Source organism: Chiloscyllium plagiosum, unplaced genomic scaffold, assembly GCF_037043375.1.
Source record: "Chiloscyllium plagiosum isolate Xiang-an unplaced genomic scaffold, Cpla_swu_hap1 HiC_scaffold_10, whole genome shotgun sequence".
Taxonomy (NCBI): Eukaryota; Metazoa; Chordata; class Chondrichthyes; order Orectolobiformes; family Hemiscylliidae; genus Chiloscyllium; species Chiloscyllium plagiosum.
Window position 1 is genome coordinate 72038325 of NW_028270148.1, and position 17430 is coordinate 72055754.

Consider the following 17430-nt stretch of genomic DNA (forward strand, 5'->3'; position numbering starts at 1 on the left):
TTCCTGGTAAATAAATATGGTCGGTTTCAAAATTGGCAAGTGAACTTTGAAATATTGTGACCTTTGAGCAGGTAAGTCTAAAATTTTGAAAGCATTTTAGTTTAGAAAGGTATGTTTGGCATATATTTTCTATTAATTATTATTGAAAATTAGATTTATAGTTTGTGTTAATGTATAGAACTTTGAAAAGGCATAGATAAAGTGGAATGTGGGGTACATGAAACCCAATACTGATAGGTTAGGGTAGGTTAGCTACACTGTGGAAACAGGCCCTTCGGCCCAACAAGTCCACATCGACACTCCGAAGAGCAACCCACCCAGACCCATTCCCTACATTTACTAATTCACCTAACACTATGAGCAATTTAGCATGACCAATTCACCTAACCTGCACATCTTTGGACTGTGGGAGGAAACCGAAGCACTCTGAGGAAACCCACACAGACACAGACAGTTGAACCCGGGTCCCTGGCACTGTGAGGCTGCAGTGCTAACCACTGAGCCACCGTGCCAGGTGTGAAGTGTTATAGTTTGAAGAACACTGGGTGAACAAGAAGAATTTTCAAGTGGATGCAGGAGCAGAGGGACGTTGGTGTATATGTGTATAAATCATTGAAGGTGGCAGGTCAGGTAAAGAGCAGGATTTCAATAGCATGCAGCATCCTATGATTTATTAATTGGGACAATTCCAAGGGACAGTTAGAGATGGGTAATAAATGCTGGATGAGCTAGCATGTCCATACACTTTGATTAAAAATAAAAGAGCTTGTACAAAATGCTTTTTGGTTTCAGCTGTCGTTTTGCATTCAGTTCTGGGGACCACATTAAAAGAGAAATGCAAAAATATTAGATTGCAGGTAAGATTCACAAAAAAAAAAGTGGCCCTGTAGAACAGACAATCCAGGAAATTCACTGCACAGTGACTCCAGCTGTCTCTGGAGCTTGGAAATCCTGAGGTGGAGACCCTTCCATCACAGCATCTCCCAAATGGCAAAAAGTGTTGAAGTTCACATAAGGTGCAGGAATTGGAAGAAAAAAGATCATGACCTACTCATCCATAATTAGTCATAGAGATTGTACAGCATGGAAACAGACCTTTCGGTCCAACTTGTCCATGCCAACTAAATATCCATCCAGATACCTTTTAAATGCTGTAATCAGACCAGCCTCCACTACATCCTCTGGCAGTTCATTCCATACACACACCATCCTCTCCGTGATAAAGTTGCCCCTAAGGTCCCTTTCATATCTTTCCCATCTCACCTTAAACCTGTACCCTCTAACTCTGGACTCCGCCATCCTGGGAAAAAGACCTTGCCTATTCACCCTATCCCTGCCCCTCATGGTTATATAAAAACCTTTTTATTCGGTCACCTCTGCAGTCCATATGGTGTCGGTATGCCCACATTACTGTTAGGGGGGGGGGGGGGGGGGAAGGCTGCGTCCTAGGATTTTGGTGTCGCAACAATGAAGGAATGGAACTATAGTTTCAAGTCAGGATGGTGTGTGGCTTAGAGGGGAATTTTCAACTGGTAGTGCTGTTGCCATGCATCTGCTCCCCTTGTCCCTCTAGTTGTTACAGGTCACTGTTTGGAAGATGCTGTTGAAGGCGTCTTGGTGAGTTGCTGCAGTACATCTTGTAAATTTTACAGATTATGCAGCATTGGTGTACAGAGATAGCAGAGTGAATACTGAAAACATGCTTCTAATCGAGGAAGCTGATTTATTTTATTATATTCAAGTTTTTTGAATGTTGTTGGAGCTGCACTAATCTAGGCAAGTGAAGAGAATTCCATCAGACTCCTGACTTGTGCCTTTAAAGGTGGACGATATTTGTGGAATCAGGTAGTGAGTTATTTGCTGCAGAATTCCCAGGCTATCACCTGCAGAATGAGCCAGTGTGTTCATAGGCTGGCCCAGTTCAGTTTCTAGTCATTAATAACATCCAGGATGTTGATAGTGGGGTATTCAGTGATTGCAATGCCTTTGATCATCAGATGGTCATTGCTTGGCACTTATGTGGCTCAAATGTTACTTACCACTTATCAGCCCAAACCCGGAGGTTGACCACATCTTTCTGCATGTACATACTGACTACATCATTATCTGAGGAATTGTAAAATTATTAAGCATTGTTTAATAATCAATAAACATCGGCACTTCTGACCTGATGATCAAAGCGTGGTCATTGGTAAAACATCTGAAGATGATTGAGCCTTCAGCATTACCCTGAAGAGCTCCTGCAGAACTGTTCTGGGACTGGTTTTTTGGAAGTCGATCATAACCATCATAGAATCAGAGCTGTACATCACAGAAACAGACCCTTCAGTTCTCCTGAACCAATGTCCTGCACAACCGCAACATGACCTTCCAACTCCTATACTCCATCCTCTGACCAATAAAGGAAAGCATACCAAGTACTGCCTTCACTACCCTATCTACCTGCGACTCTACTTTCAAGGAACTATGAACTTGTGCTCAGAGGTCTCTTTGTTCAGCAACACTTTCCAGGACCTTATCATTAAGGCTTGCTCCGATTTGCTTTTCCAAAATGCAGCACCTCACGTTTATCTAAATTAAATTCCATCTGCCACTCCTCAGCCCATTGGCTCATCTGATCAAGATCCCATTCTCCTCTCCGGTAACTTTCTTCACTGTCCACTACACCTCCAATTTTGGTTTCATCTGCAAACTTGCTAACTATATTGCCCATGTTCACTCCAAATCATTTATATAAATGACAGAAAGCAGTGGACCCAGCACCAATCCTTGTGGCACACCACTGGTCACAGGCCTTTAGTCTGAAAAGCGACCCTCTGTTTTCTACCTTCGAGCCACTTCTGTGTCCAAATGGCTAGTTCTCCCTGTATTCCGTGAGATCTAACCTTGCTAACCAGTCTCCCATGAGGAACCTTATTGAATGCCTTACTGAAGTCCATATTAATCATGTCCACTGCTCTGCCCTCATCAATCCTTTTTGTTACTTCTTCAAAAAAAACTCAAATTCCTGAGACATGATTTCCCATGCACAAAGCCACATTGACTATCCCTGATCAGTACTTGCTTTCCAAATACATGTAAATCCTATCCCTCAGGATTCCCTCCCACAAATCATCTTTTGTGCTAGGTATAATTCCAGTCAGCAGTAAGTCCCTCCCCAATTCTCTGACTCTAGTCTTTTACGGGTTCCTTGAGGCAACAACCAGGCAAATGCCGCTTGGATGGCAAGGGTTGGCATTTGTCCTGCTGGGTTCTCTGGAAGAGGCCAAGATGGATTATCTACTCAGCACTCTGACTGAAGATGGTTGCAAATGCTGATGTGCTGGGCTCTGAGGTCAGAAATATTTGTAGAATCGCCTTCTCCACTGAATTGTTTAATTGTCCACCACCATTCACAATGGCATGCAATAGGATGGCAGAGTTTGGATCTAATCCTTTGATTGTGGGATAGTGTATCTCCACTCCTACCATATGCTGCATTTACTTGTTGGCACGCAAGTAATGCTGCATTGTATGTTCACCAGGTTGACCCCTCGTTGTTTTGTTGTGCATTGTGTGGTTCTTGATATGCCCTTCTACACTCTTTCATTTGAGCAAGAGTTGTTCACTTGTTTAGATGGTAATGGTAGAAAGAATGTGTGCTGGGCTGTGAGGTTACAGATGATGGTTGAATGCAATTCTATGATGGCCAAAGGCTTACAGCACCTCTCAAAATGCCAGTTTTGAGCTATTAGCTCTTTAAAATGTATCTTTCTAGGCAGGATGTCATTGCAACATGATGGGCAGTATTAATTTCCACATCCACTATGTAGTGATCACTTCTACCAATATACTCATGGTCAGATTGGTGAGGATGAGGTCAAGTCGATTCTCTTTCCTCTTATTAGTTCCTTCACCAGCTACCACAGGCCCCAGTCTAACTCAGTCACTCACTACTCTTCCATTCTCTATTGGAATTTTAATTTGTCAGATCCTAATTTGAAACAATTACCCCACATAAAAATGAAAATCAAAAAGACATTTTCAGTTGATACAAATGTTATTCTATTCTATTATTGAAAAGACAATGAACAGGACAAATTGGTTTCAGAATGATGGAATCAGATAGTTGGAACAATTTGAGAAACATGCAATAACCTAGTGTCATTTACCTTGTGCATTTGATACTGGCATGATTAATTCAAGAGACTGCTTTCATTGATTGACAGATGGGATGGTTGGAGGGATACATGTTGTGTTGATTTCATGAACTGGAGGGAAGATAGGATTATCAAATGCCATGTAGTGGACTTGTAGGCTTTATAGAATCCAATCCCTTTGGGATAGGAGAAACTTAGTGTGGGGAATGAGGCAATGGAAAATGCATTGAACAAATATGTTCTGTTTACTGCAGAAGGCACACTTTTTCCATTCCAAAATAGATGATAGTCTAAGGGCTAAAACATGAAAAGTCCCTGGACTCGACAGTATGTATGTAAAGATTATAAATATATTTGCAGAGATAGTGGCTTTGCTAGCCATTATTGTACATAATCGTTTCCATTAAGGAACAGTCCCATCAGATTGGATGTTGACAAAAGTTGCACCACTTTTTAAGAAAGGAAGGATGAACTAAACAGAATTGTGGGCTAGCTAGCCAAGCATCACTTTTTGGAAAAATGCTGGGATTTATTATCAAAAAAGTCTTAAAGCTGAACCAGTAGATGTCATATAGTAGATTTCCAAAAGGCATTGGTTAAGGATCAGCACAATAGATTAAGAGATGGGATAAAGCCCCAGAAACTTGTGGATAATATTTTAGCATGGATGAGAGTATTGATTTAATATTCATTCAGCAGGAAGTTGGCAAAAATGAGATGACATGAATTTGGCAGGTGAATAGTGGAATATTAGTTTGTTCTTGACCTCTGTTATTTGCAATCTGTGTTGTCTGTTCAAGTCATAAGAATGAAGAGACAAAAGCTATCAGAGAGGCCCGGAGGCTGTACTGGAAAAAGTTAGAGGCCCAAACCAACTATAGAGATTTCTGCCACCTGTGGCAACTCTAAAGAACATTACGGGATAGAAAATGAAGCAGAGCGAGATAGCGGACAAAGACATATCTTTCCCTGATGAGCTCAATGCTTTCTATGCTCAGTTTAAGCAGAATGCCAGTGGCATGGTGTCACGTGCCCTGACAGCCCCAGATGCACCTGTTCCCTCTGACACGGCTGCAAATGTCAGATTGGCCTTCCTGGGAGTCAACCCAAGGAACGTGGCAGGCCCAGACCGGGTCTCCAGCCGAACACTTAGATCCTGTGCAGACCAATTGGTGAAAGCATTCACCGGTATCTTCAATCTGTCCCTCCAATAAGCCAAAGTTCCCACCTGCTTCAAGAAGACCACCATCCCAGTGCCTGAGAAAACGTATGCAATGTGCCTTAATGACTACCACCCAGTGGCTCTGATCTCCGTTATCGTGAAATGCTTTGAGAGGCTACTGTTCGCCCACATAAACTCTAGTCTCTCAGCCTGCCTTGATTTCTCTACAATTTGCCTATCGAAGTAACAAGTCCACAGTGGACAGCATTTCCCTAGCCCTACACTTGTCCCTCGAACATCTCGACAACAAGGACACTGAAGTCAGGCTCCTACACATCCACTACAGCTCCGCCTTCAACACCATTATCCCCACCACTGGTTGCAAAACTCCAACACCTAGGTCTTGACTTCGCCTTCTACAACTGGATCCTCAGCTTTCTGATCCACCGACTGCAGTCAGGTGAAGATAGACCTCCTCCATGTTAACAGTCAACACCGGGGGACCTCAGCCCCCTACTGTACACCCATACATGTATTACCAAATTCCAAATGAATGCCATCTACAAGTTTGCTGATGACACCACCATGGTAAGCCAGATATCAAACAATGAGGAGTCAGAATACAGAAAGGCAATAGAGGGCTTGGTGATGTGGTGCAATGAGAACAACCTCTCTCTCAACATTGGTAAAACTAAAGAACTGATCATTTTCTTCAGAAAGAAGAGAGGAGAATAGGCCCCCATCAACATCACAAGAGCCGAGGGTGGAGAGTGTTATGTTCCAAGGAGTGATGATAACCGACAACCTGTCCTGGACTCTCCACGTAGATACAACGGTCAAGAAGACACAGTAGCACTTCTTCCTTCGGGCGGCTCAGGAAATTCGGCATGTCCGCAAGGACCCTTGCCAACTTTTACAGATGCACTATTTAAAGCATACTGTCCAGGGTGCATAAAAGCCTGGTATGCAACTGCTGTTCCCAGGAATGTAAGAAACTACAGAAAGTTATGTGTATAACCCAGACCATCACGGAAGCCAACCTTCCATCCATGTACTCCATTTACACGGCCACAGAAAGGCTGCCAATATCCTCAAAGACCCTTTGCATCCCAGCAACCTCCTACAACCTTTTCCATCAGGCAAAAGATACAGAAACTTGAACACAGATACACACGATTCAGTAACAGCTTTTTCCCCTGTCATTATTAGCCTGATGAATGGCCTCTCTAACTTCAAATAATGCTGATCTTGCCTAGCTCACACCCTGTTAGATGTAAATTGTATGCCTCTATCTAGTGTTTTTTCACCCTATAGATCTATATGTCCTTGCTTACTATATGAACTGCCTGTTCTGCTTGAAAACAAAACTTTTCACTGTACATAGGAACACATGGCAATAAATCAATCAAATCCATTCAAATAATCTAAGTTTGCTGATAATACAGAGCTTAGTGGAAAAATATGCTATGGGGAGAGCATGGAGTCTGAAAATAGAGTATAGATGGGTTTAGTCGATGGGCACCAATATGACAGATGGATTATAACTAGGGAAATGTGAAGTTATTTTCTTCAGTCAGAAGATTAGGAAGGTAGAATGTTTTTGAAAGTTGTCAAATTTGTTAAGGACTTGGGTGTGCAGGCAAGGTTCACAAAGTCAGCATGCACGTAGAGCAAGCAATTAAGTCGTCAATGGGCACGTTGACCTTTAAAGCAAGTGGATTGAAGCATGGACATAAAATGGTTTGTTACAGTTGTACAAGGTTTTGGTGAGACCACATCTAGAGTACTGATGTAGATTTGGTTTCCACATCCAAGAAAATGTAGTTGGTTTGGAGACAGCATAAGTTCACAAAAATGGCCCTGGGAAAATGGTGGTGTTCTATGATAAGCTGAGCAAATTAGGTCTCTGTTCTCTGGAGCTTAGAACAAGACATGGTCTCATTGAAGATTGCAAGATTCTGGTAGGATGGATGCTGAGAAATTGTTTCTGCTGGTTGCACATTCTAAAACTCGGCACAGATTTGGGATAAGGGGCTGATTACTTTAGAAGTCAGATGATGTTTTTCACTCAAAGGGTTGCACATCTTTGCAATTCTCTGTCCCAGACTGTTTTGGAGTATCTCTAGTTGAATGCATTAAAGAATGGGATAGACAGACTCTTGGTCTCTTGGGGAATCAAGGGTATGGGAAATAAGCAGGAAAGTAGAATTGAAGTCAAAGATCAGCCATGATTGTATCGAAAGGTGGAATAGGCTTGACATGCTGTATAGTCTATTGCTGTTCCTGTTAATGTGTTCTTGTAATTGTGGTCTTTTGAAAGCTAAGGCATTGAAAGAAAAGTATCTTAACGAACAGTTTTACTGACCTGATGTTTCCAAATCATTTTATTAACAAATATGTAATTTTTACCAAATTCTACAGATCACAATGAAGGAAGAGTCACTGCAAGATTTCACATTTAATCGACTTTTTAGTGGGATCAGGCATTAATTATGTGAATCATACAAAGTGGTCTTATGAACATGCATTATGTGTACATGAGAAAGTACCCAGTTCAGTTACATAATTTTGCAGGTTCCATTTTCCATGTCCATGCTCAAATCACAAGTGAATATTGTTTAATGCAAAAATACATCAAAATTATTTTGCCACCCTTTTGGCATGTAGACAATTTATGGGAAAAGGCTAGCTTGATGTTTTCATGGACTGACTGAATAACAATAAAAATAAGGGGGAAAAGAGTCAGCACTATTTGTGAGGTGAACAGTACTATAACCCCTCATAGTTGGAGGGGCATTTCGTTCCCCACATCCCTCCCCCTTGCTATACAGAGCTAAGCACCCCTTATTTTGTTCTGAAGAACACTGGAAAGCTTTTCAATCATCATCAGACATCCCCATTTATGACCTTGTGTTTGATGAAGGATTGTTGATAAAGCAGCAGAAGAGACTTACAATATGGCAACTTTGTTTTACAAATCTTGTATGTTAGTTGTTTCAGAAGAAACTGGAATTTGATTAATGGGATCTTTTTAGGTGGGGAGAATTATGCCCCACATGAGTATAATGTCTCTAGTATTTAAAAACAGATTTGCATATGGACTTCTTTCAATGTAATTGGGCCAAACTTCATTGGGCAGAATAACAAAATGAACTTCCTTTTACAGTTGACATGAAAATCCCTTTGAAGTTGCTTGAAGCTGGGGATAATTTAGTATTACTAGATTTATTAGCTGCAGAGACCGCTAAACTTAAGCGCTATGTCAATACCAAGAAGCTGATTTGAAATCTGTTTGAAGTTCAACACTGTTAATAAACAGGGTCCATAAAATGACCACTGAGTTTTACATGATGTACCCTCCTGTAGTTTTAACTCCTTGGTGACTAAGGGAGCTTTTATGCTAATGAATGGAAGTTCGAAGATGAAATTGCCTATGGTTATTTTCATTTGATGTTGGTATGTTAATGTGTATTTCCTACAATGATTTGGATACTTTTTAGTGGGATCAGGCATTAATTATGTGAGGGGAGGGTATGACAGGATATCGATTGCTGAGATAGGGTTGACAGTTGGTCTGTAACACATATCTTTTCCTCAAAATACTGCCTATAATAGTGCTGCCATTAATTGTATTTATTATACGTTTCAAGATTAAACACATGATTGCAGTTTATTGGAACTCCTTCAATGAAGTAAAAAAATCTTCCAATTTATAGTGTTGCAATTTGCATCCTGAGTGGATGGCAAGTGGACATTGTGTTCACTTTAATACTATGAATCCATTGTCATTTCCAGCAATGAGCAATTTGACTGTACATTGTACCCTCATGATTCTTTTCTTTGATCATTTTCCTCCACCCACCACAAAATCGCAAATATTATAACATTATCTGTTGCCTGACACCAAATCTGCCCAACTACTTAATTGTGGGAATAGCTTTGATCAAGGAATTAGACACAAAACCAATCTTAATTTTCTGGAATGTTTCTTTTTAATTTTGTAATCAAACTGTATTGAAACTAAGTATTGTTTAACATATTCTCTCCTGTGACCAACACATGATTTCACTTTGGGGAAACAAAAGGGGACAGCGAAGGCCGTGGAAACAAAGATTCCATATAAGCATCAAAAATGCATTATTAATTCAACCAATGGCAATGTATAAATGAAAAAGAATTGATATGAATAGAGCCAGCATATTTTGAGAATGAAATATTCTTAGCATATTTTTAACATGTTCCATTTACTTTGTGCCAAGAGTTGAAGTCACTGGATTTCTGAAAGAGAGAATGATTTAAGCTGCTGGCTTCATATTCATTAGTTTAGGAATGGTTCACTGTCCAATGATGGAGCATGAAGGCTGAACAGCTTATCAAATGAGTGGTGCTGGACAAAATGGCTGTAACGTTTTCAGCACCTGTTGCATGAAATCTCCATTACTCAAGATTTGGCCAAACTAAGTTTTTTTTTTATCCCCCTATGTCTGGAGTAATGTCGTTTTGAAACACATCTTTTGATCTGTATTGCTAAAAACTGAGGCATATTGCAGTTTACAAAATAATTGAGCAAAACTTTTGCCAGTGTGAGGAGGCTGCATCTGATGCTTGTAGATAGGTGTAGTCCATATCACTTGAGGGCACAACCTTTTTTTTTAAAGCCCCTCTTTCAGCACAGCTGTGCCCCTACTATCAAAATTTTTTTTTACCAATTGTGTTCACCCATAATTATGAGCAATGGTAATAATTTTACCTTTTTGAGATGTTGAATTTATTTATTGCAGTGCCATTTGCTGATTACTGTCACTATACCTCCAGTACGTTGAAAATAACTCCCCACATTTAATAAATAGTTGGAAAAAAAGAACAGAATCAGAGCAAAAAGTATTTGGATACATTTCATTTTAAAGATAAACATCATTATTGGCCATTTGCTCACCTTTTCTAACTTTGATCTGGATATTTTGAGATTTTCCATTAATTTATATTTGTCATGCATCATATACAGGCAGTCCATTTCTTTGCTATTACCCCACACATGGTTCTACCGCAATGTAGTGATAACCCATATCTGTTCCCGTTACAAACATATCCATATTGCAATAAGACATGTACAATGCCAGGTTCAGTCTGATATGTAGCAAGTAGCACTTGTGCCAGGCAATGACCATCTACAACCAGACATGATCTAATCAACTCCCCATGTCATTCAATGTCATTATAACGCTATATCTCCATATGCCAACATCCGGCGTCGATGACCATTGACAAGGAATGGAACTGGACCAGTCATATACACACTGTGACTTGCTCCTGTTACTAGAGGCTATAAGGTACTGCATTTTGGAAAAGCAAATCAGAGTAGGACTTCCACACGTAGTGGGAAGGTCCTGGGGACTGTTGCTGAACGAAGAGACCTTAGAGTGCAGGTTCATAGTTCCTTGAAAGTGGAGTTAGATAGATAGGACAGTGAAGAAGGCGTTTGGTATCCTTTCCTTTATTAGTCAAAGCATTGAGTATAGGAGTTGGGAGGTCATGTTGTGGCTGTACAGGACTTTGGTTAGGCCACTTTTGCATTTTGCGCACACTTCTGGTCTCCTTCCTATTAAAAGGATGTTGTGAAACTTGAAAGGGTTCAGAAAAGATTTACAGGGATATTGCCAGGGTTGGAGGACTTGAGCTATAGAAAGAGGCTGAACAGGCTGGGGCTGTTTTCCCTGAAGCGTCAGAGGCTGAGGGGTGACTTTAGAGATTTATAAAATCATGAGGGGCATGGAAAGGATAAAGAGACAGTCTTTTCCCTGGGGTGGGGGAGTCCAGAACTAGAGGGCATAGGTTTAGGGTGATAGGGAAAAGATTGAAAAGAAACCTAAGGGGCAACATTTTCACACAGGGTGGTACATGTATGGAATGAGCAGCCAGAGGAAATGGTGGAGGCTGGTAAAATTGCAACATTTTAAAAGTTATCTTGATGGTTATATGAATAAGAAGGATTTAGTGGGGTATAGGCCAAGTGCTGGCAAATGGAACTAGATCAGTTTAGGATATCTGGTTGGCATCGATGAGTTGGACCGAAGGGTCTGTTTTCGTGCTGTACGTCTCTATGACTCTAACTTGCCACCTAACACTGTCCACAACTTATGAGGTGCAAGTCCAGAGTGAGATGGAATACTCTCTACTTGCCTGAGTTTGCACAGTTCCAAAAGCATTATGAAAGCTCAACATAATCCAGAACAAAGTGGCCAACACCATTGTCATTCGTTCCCCATTTACTCCCACCAACACACTTTGAAAAAGTACCATTTCTCAAAGGATTGTAGGTGTACCTTTTGGCCTATGCAGCGATACTCCCATCCCTTGAATGAATAAATCAACAAAACATTGTGTTTAGAAGCCTTTGTATCTGCCAAACTTGCTGTGCCTTCTGGACATCTCAAACTTAATTTATATTTTGTTAATCCATTGAAAATCCTGATACTCTGCTGGATGTCTTAACCATTTCGTTGTAAAGATTGAAAAGATATGGAGGCAGAATGCAACTAGTCACACTTTTGGTATATCGGTTTATCTATTCTGCTACTGTTTGGTCCCAGTCTAAGTTCTGAAATAATTGTGAATCTTTCCTTTCTGTGTCCAGGTTATTTCAACATGGCAAAAATTCTGTTCTTGTCTCAGTCTGTCAAATGCTTTGGTGTAATCTGTACAACAAAGCTCTTAGTACACAAATGTATTCCAATAAAACAAAAAGATGACTAAAGAAATCTTTGTCTGCATTTTGTCATCATTTCAATACAAGAGTAGAGGTATCACAAAATGTAATATTGATAAACTGATACAAAAGGAATGTAATGTAGCAAGTCAAAAAAGGAGAAAGCAAATGATGAAGAAAATGAAGTGCTAAAGGAAAAAGTGAAAAAATGTATAACACAGCAAGGGAGATCACCAGCTCAAAAAGCTACTGTACTAGAAGCAACTACATCCAAACAAAAGATGGTAGAATAATACTGGAGAAAAGTGATGTCCTCAGCTGATGGGCAAGCTTTACAGAAGAACTATCCTCTGAAGAAAGGGGGGAAAACCAACCATTGTAATGACAAAGGATCACCAACCATGAAAACAGCATTGTGGAAATGACATTGACATTAGAATTTTGACACAAGATGCTAACATCATTCGGCAAGAATGTCTAAAATACTGGCAGAATTCCAGGAGATGGTTATATATCAGTGTTTAGAGCCTAACTTGGTGCAACAGAATGTTAAATTCTTCGAATGATGAATCTCGGGGAGGCATGTAATCAAAATCATTCTAGAATCACAATGAAGAGACCACACAGCAGGTTAAACCAGAAATATCAGAAAACCACAAAAACAAAATATTATGCATGTTGGAAATCTGAAACAAAAACCATGTGCTGGAAATATTCAAGTTTTGCATCATTTGTATGGAGAGAAATAGTTAACATTTTGTGTTGACTGGGACTTCAGAATTGAGGGTATAAATGTGAGGGTTATATGACATTGATAGTGAGGAGTGATGGGAAGAACAAAAGAGGAGATCTGAATTAGGATTGAGAACAAGAGTGATTAAATGTCAAAGATATCAGGGAAATAATCTGGATTAATTAAAGGAAAATGAACAGGAAATGCAACATTAGTAAGAATGATAATGAATAGAACAACAGAAATCCAAAAACTTGTCTTAAGGATTATATTAAGACACTGTGGTAATCTTAATATTACAAAATTAATAGTTTATCTATTTCTATTAAATCATTATTAGAATTTATTTGCAACTTATAGGTGACCTAAAATGTGTTTTATAATTCATTGTTCTCTAATTGATTTTTGATTTGCAAATTTTTTTATTGACAGAACTCCACTGTTCTTGAAATGGAAGATGGTGTTATTAATGTTGTAAGTGCTCATTTGTTTTTATACTTTTGATAATGTTACAGATGTTAATCAACTGAAAAGTAATTAAATCCTCTCCATCCTATCGGAAGGATGTTGTGAAACTTGCAAGGATTCCGAAAAGATTTACAAGGATGTTGCCAGGGTTGGAGGGCTTGAGCTATAGGGAGAGGCCGAATAGGCTGAGGCTGAGGGGTGACCTTATTGAGGTTTATGAAATCACTAGGAGCATGGATCAAGTTAATAGACAAGGTCTTTTCCCTAGGGTGGGGTGTCCAGAACTAGAGGGCACAGGTTTAGGGTTAGAGGAGAAAAACTTAAAAGGACCTAAGGGGCAACTGTTTCACGCAGAAAGTGGTGTGTGTATGGAATGAGCGCCAGAAGAAGTGGTGGATTTTGGTACAATTACAACTTGTAAAAGGCATCTGGGTGGGTATATGAATAAGAAGGGTTTAGAGGGATGTAGGCCAAGTGCTGGCAAATGAGCCTAGATTAGGTTAGGATCTGGTCGGTATGGACAAGTTGGACTGAAGGGTCTGTATCTGTGCTGTGCATCTCTATGACTCTATAATACACGCTACATGTTGAGACAATTGACAGGGAAAAGGAAGCAGTTGCTTATCAACATGAACTCCGATTATTGGGAGGAAAAGTATGCATGATAACCTCGAGTTATCAACATAATTTTCTCCCCTCCACCCTTGTCGTTCCATAACCTGAAACCAATTTTGGCTAATATTGAAAAAAGTGATTACCATGACTGGTGTGCTTTTTTCTCAAATGTGGATAGACCCTTCATCTTTAAGGAGAGGACATTACATTTGAGTACATTAAGTAATGCTGAAATTCCTAGCTAGTAAAATAAACTTTGTAATTCTTCCCATTGCTAGAGATTCATTACACCTCTGCTCCAGCTAAGATTAGCTCATATAGCATAGATTTGGGAGTTAATGTCAGAAATTTCCCAATTTAGCATGTCACTTTTATCCATTTATCCACAGTATCACAGAATTGTTATAGTGCAGAAGGCAGCCATTTGGTTCATTATGCCTGCTGTGGCTTGTTAAATGAACATCATCATCTGCCACTAATCTCCTCTTCCTCCCCATGTCCTCACACAATATTTTTAAGTGAAAATACATCTAATACTGTCTTATATGCCTAAATTGAACAATATTGTATCAATAGACTGAATCTCCATTAATGACATCTGGGTTAGAATGAAGCATTAAAGAATTGCTTTGTAGCTGTTGATTTGAGTTGTTCTTAAAAGTAAATGTTTGATACTTTAAGTACAACTTCAGATATGTTCTTAAGTAATTTTTACGCACTTCATTCTTCAGTGAAGTGCTAGTCAATGTGAGTGTAATGTTTGAAGTGTTAGTTTACTTTACTTTAATTAAAGTTATAGCCACCCAGTAAAATTAGCTTATGAGAAATTACCAGTTCTTTGTGTAGCATTCTTTGCTAACCAGAATGGGTAGTTCTATTTCTAGTAATAAATTGAATGCAAGATTCTACTATTGGGAATGTATTCACTGTTTTTCAAATCTCTGATGGATCAGTGTAATCTTTGAGCACATTTCATACAAAAGTCCTTTTTAAAGTCTATGGTATTTTTAAATTTTAAATCGACACTTGCCCAAAGTCAAATTTGTCTGCTTGCTTCCACCCTTACTAAGCAATTAAAACTGATTTTTAAATTTTGGTTTAAGTTTGGAGATCTTTTCTATTGTAATAGAGTATGGTAACTCATTAACACTGCACTGCATCTGGAACTGGCTGCCGTAACCCAGATAATTCCACTAATTTCACAATTTGCAGCATTTGACTTGAATATTTGGTCTCGCATGTTATGTTCATTCAAATAAAGCTTTCATTTTTTTAAGAAAAAAAGTTGTATTTTTTACTCTATTGGAGAATGGCAAACAAAAAGCACATTATATAGTGTTAATTATATAGTGCACATATAATATGTGAAGACATTGTAATAATGTGTTTCAATTTAGTGTGTCCTTAGAGAATTCTTCAATTCAAATACATAATTGACCTGTATTCTTGACATGTTCAATTTGCAACTTTTTCTTTCCCAGTGTAAAGTTCTGAATGGTATTTGTGATCAGACTATCAGATCTGCATCTGATCCTTTGTTAAGCCAGAGTGCTTGTCTAGAGGAGGTTCAGTTGAGAAACATCAAACCAAGCGAAGGATTGGTAAGTAATTGATTTAATATTTCATATGCAATTTCTTGTTTTTTATCCATGTAATGGTGGTGACTTGTTTTTCCTTTCTAATTGATTACTTTTATTTAGCTATTTAGTTTTCATGTAACCCAAAAATCTTAGTACTATTTCACTGCATATCTATTCAGTTACATTGCACAACAAACAGTTGCGTTTTAGCTGTTTTGTTGCTTCTACTTGGTTGACAACTTTAAATGTTCCGTCTTGAAGTGTAGGAAGAATCTTGAAGTGGCCTGCGATTCTATTTGTCACATTTTAGTATAGTTGTATGAGCATTCTCAAGTTTCTAATTTTGTTTTTAAGGCATTATGACCCACTACTTCCAATGCCTCATTTGTGTATTTAATTTAACAATTACCCATTACCCCCAATGCAATCTGACTGAAATGCAACATCTGCTTTTGCCAAGCTTCAGCAGTGGCCTCCATCCAGATTCTCCCATCCTACACCTTGGCTTCAATAGACTGCAACAATATGCTTTGTGGATCAGCAGTATTTCAGGAGAGCTGCTAGTGTTAAATTTATATAAAAATATTCCAAATGGCTTTGAAATCTTAATTATAAGTTGTAGCTTGTGACTTGGTGCATATGACAGTAGTGGAGACACAATGCTCAGTAAATCAGTTATTGATGGCAGATATTCTTGAAGCTGGCCAAAAACACAATGGAAAATAAATAACGTGTGTATACAATACTCGAAAGGGAAATGGTGGCTGGGATCTATGATTCTTAAAGGTATCCACCAGAATAGTTTACCTTGTGAGTTCTAGGTGTGGTACGGACAAAATGATTGATTATAACTATTAATCAGTAGTTCTGTTACCATTATTATTTGTTTGCCAGCATAGTAGAAGTTGAACTCTGTGAACTTTAGGCATTGCTGGTTAAGAAAGATAACTCTACTGTAAACTGAACAATTTTCAATTTTGCAATGCTGGTATATTGATTTGAGAAATCAATTTGCAGAGCTGTCACAAGTTCTACTTGAATTGGATGTTTGTATGTGAAGTAGTGATATTCTGCCTTTCCCTGCTAACCTGAGTGTGAAAGATGTTTAACAGCTGTGCTAGGAGTCAGCAGACGCTCAGTATGAAAGTATTTGGGAAAGATCCAGATCATAGCCATCTGGGATTACAGCATCATAGACTGAAAAAAATTTCAGGAATCTGTAATGTTTCCATTCTTTTTGATGGGAATTGGGTTAGTGACTTCTACAGGGAAAGAATTTTGGTAATGCAGCCACAAGTTTTGTTTCTGAAGTACTCATTAAAGTGAGCTGAGTATGGGAAGCTGACAAGAAAATATTCATATTTTGGTCAGTGTCAACAATTGGCGAAGTGAACTACATGTTCAAATTTGCTGCACACAAGTTCAGTAAGCTTTCTGGGACTTGACAATTGAAACTGATAATAGCATGGAATAAAAGTTGCTTTAAGGAAGGAACATACTGTAAAATTAAATCTGGTATTCCCTTTGCAAACTGAAAGTTAAGGAGAGGGTTAGCATTTCACTTTCTTTCTCTCCTTTGTCAATAAACATCTAAAGAGGATTGCTGGTTAATAATTATTGGGTCGACAGAGGTTAATGATTCATGCATAGGTTAAACAGTGGATAGAAAATACCATCCTGTAGAATGCATTTAGTCATGGCCAAAGAATGGAGATTGTAATTTTAGATTGCTATCCTGGAATTTTGCAGAAATTTGTAGATGCATTGTCTTGGATTCTTTACTTCCCTAGGAGATTTAAAATCTGATTATGTCAACTGTACGTGATTGTTGAAAGGTATGCACTTGAACTGGAAGATCTTTGTGTTCATCGAACATACTTATAGATAGGTTATGGATAGATTATTCTCTAGTTTTGTGGTGAGATTCCATTTACAGTAACATTTTAAATGAATTTTGCATACTTAAAAGAAGGAATTGTGCCATCAGGATATTGGGGATTGGTAAACGGAGTGGGTCAGTTTGTACA

General features: G+C 38.8%; 1 protein-coding gene across 4 annotated transcripts in view; it reads left to right on the plus strand.

The window, feature by feature from the left end:
* Positions 1 to 17430, plus strand: part of cnksr3 (cnksr family member 3) — a 191389-nt gene that overhangs the window by 122262 nt on the left and 51697 nt on the right. For all 4 annotated transcript variants that reach the window (XM_087991445.1, XM_087991444.1, XM_043696124.2 and 1 more), the window contains exons 5-6: positions 13173 to 13214; positions 15305 to 15424. In XM_087991445.1, coding sequence (XP_087847571.1) covers positions 13173 to 13214; positions 15305 to 15424 — 162 coding nt within the window. The remainder of the gene's footprint in view (positions 1 to 13172; positions 13215 to 15304; positions 15425 to 17430) is intronic.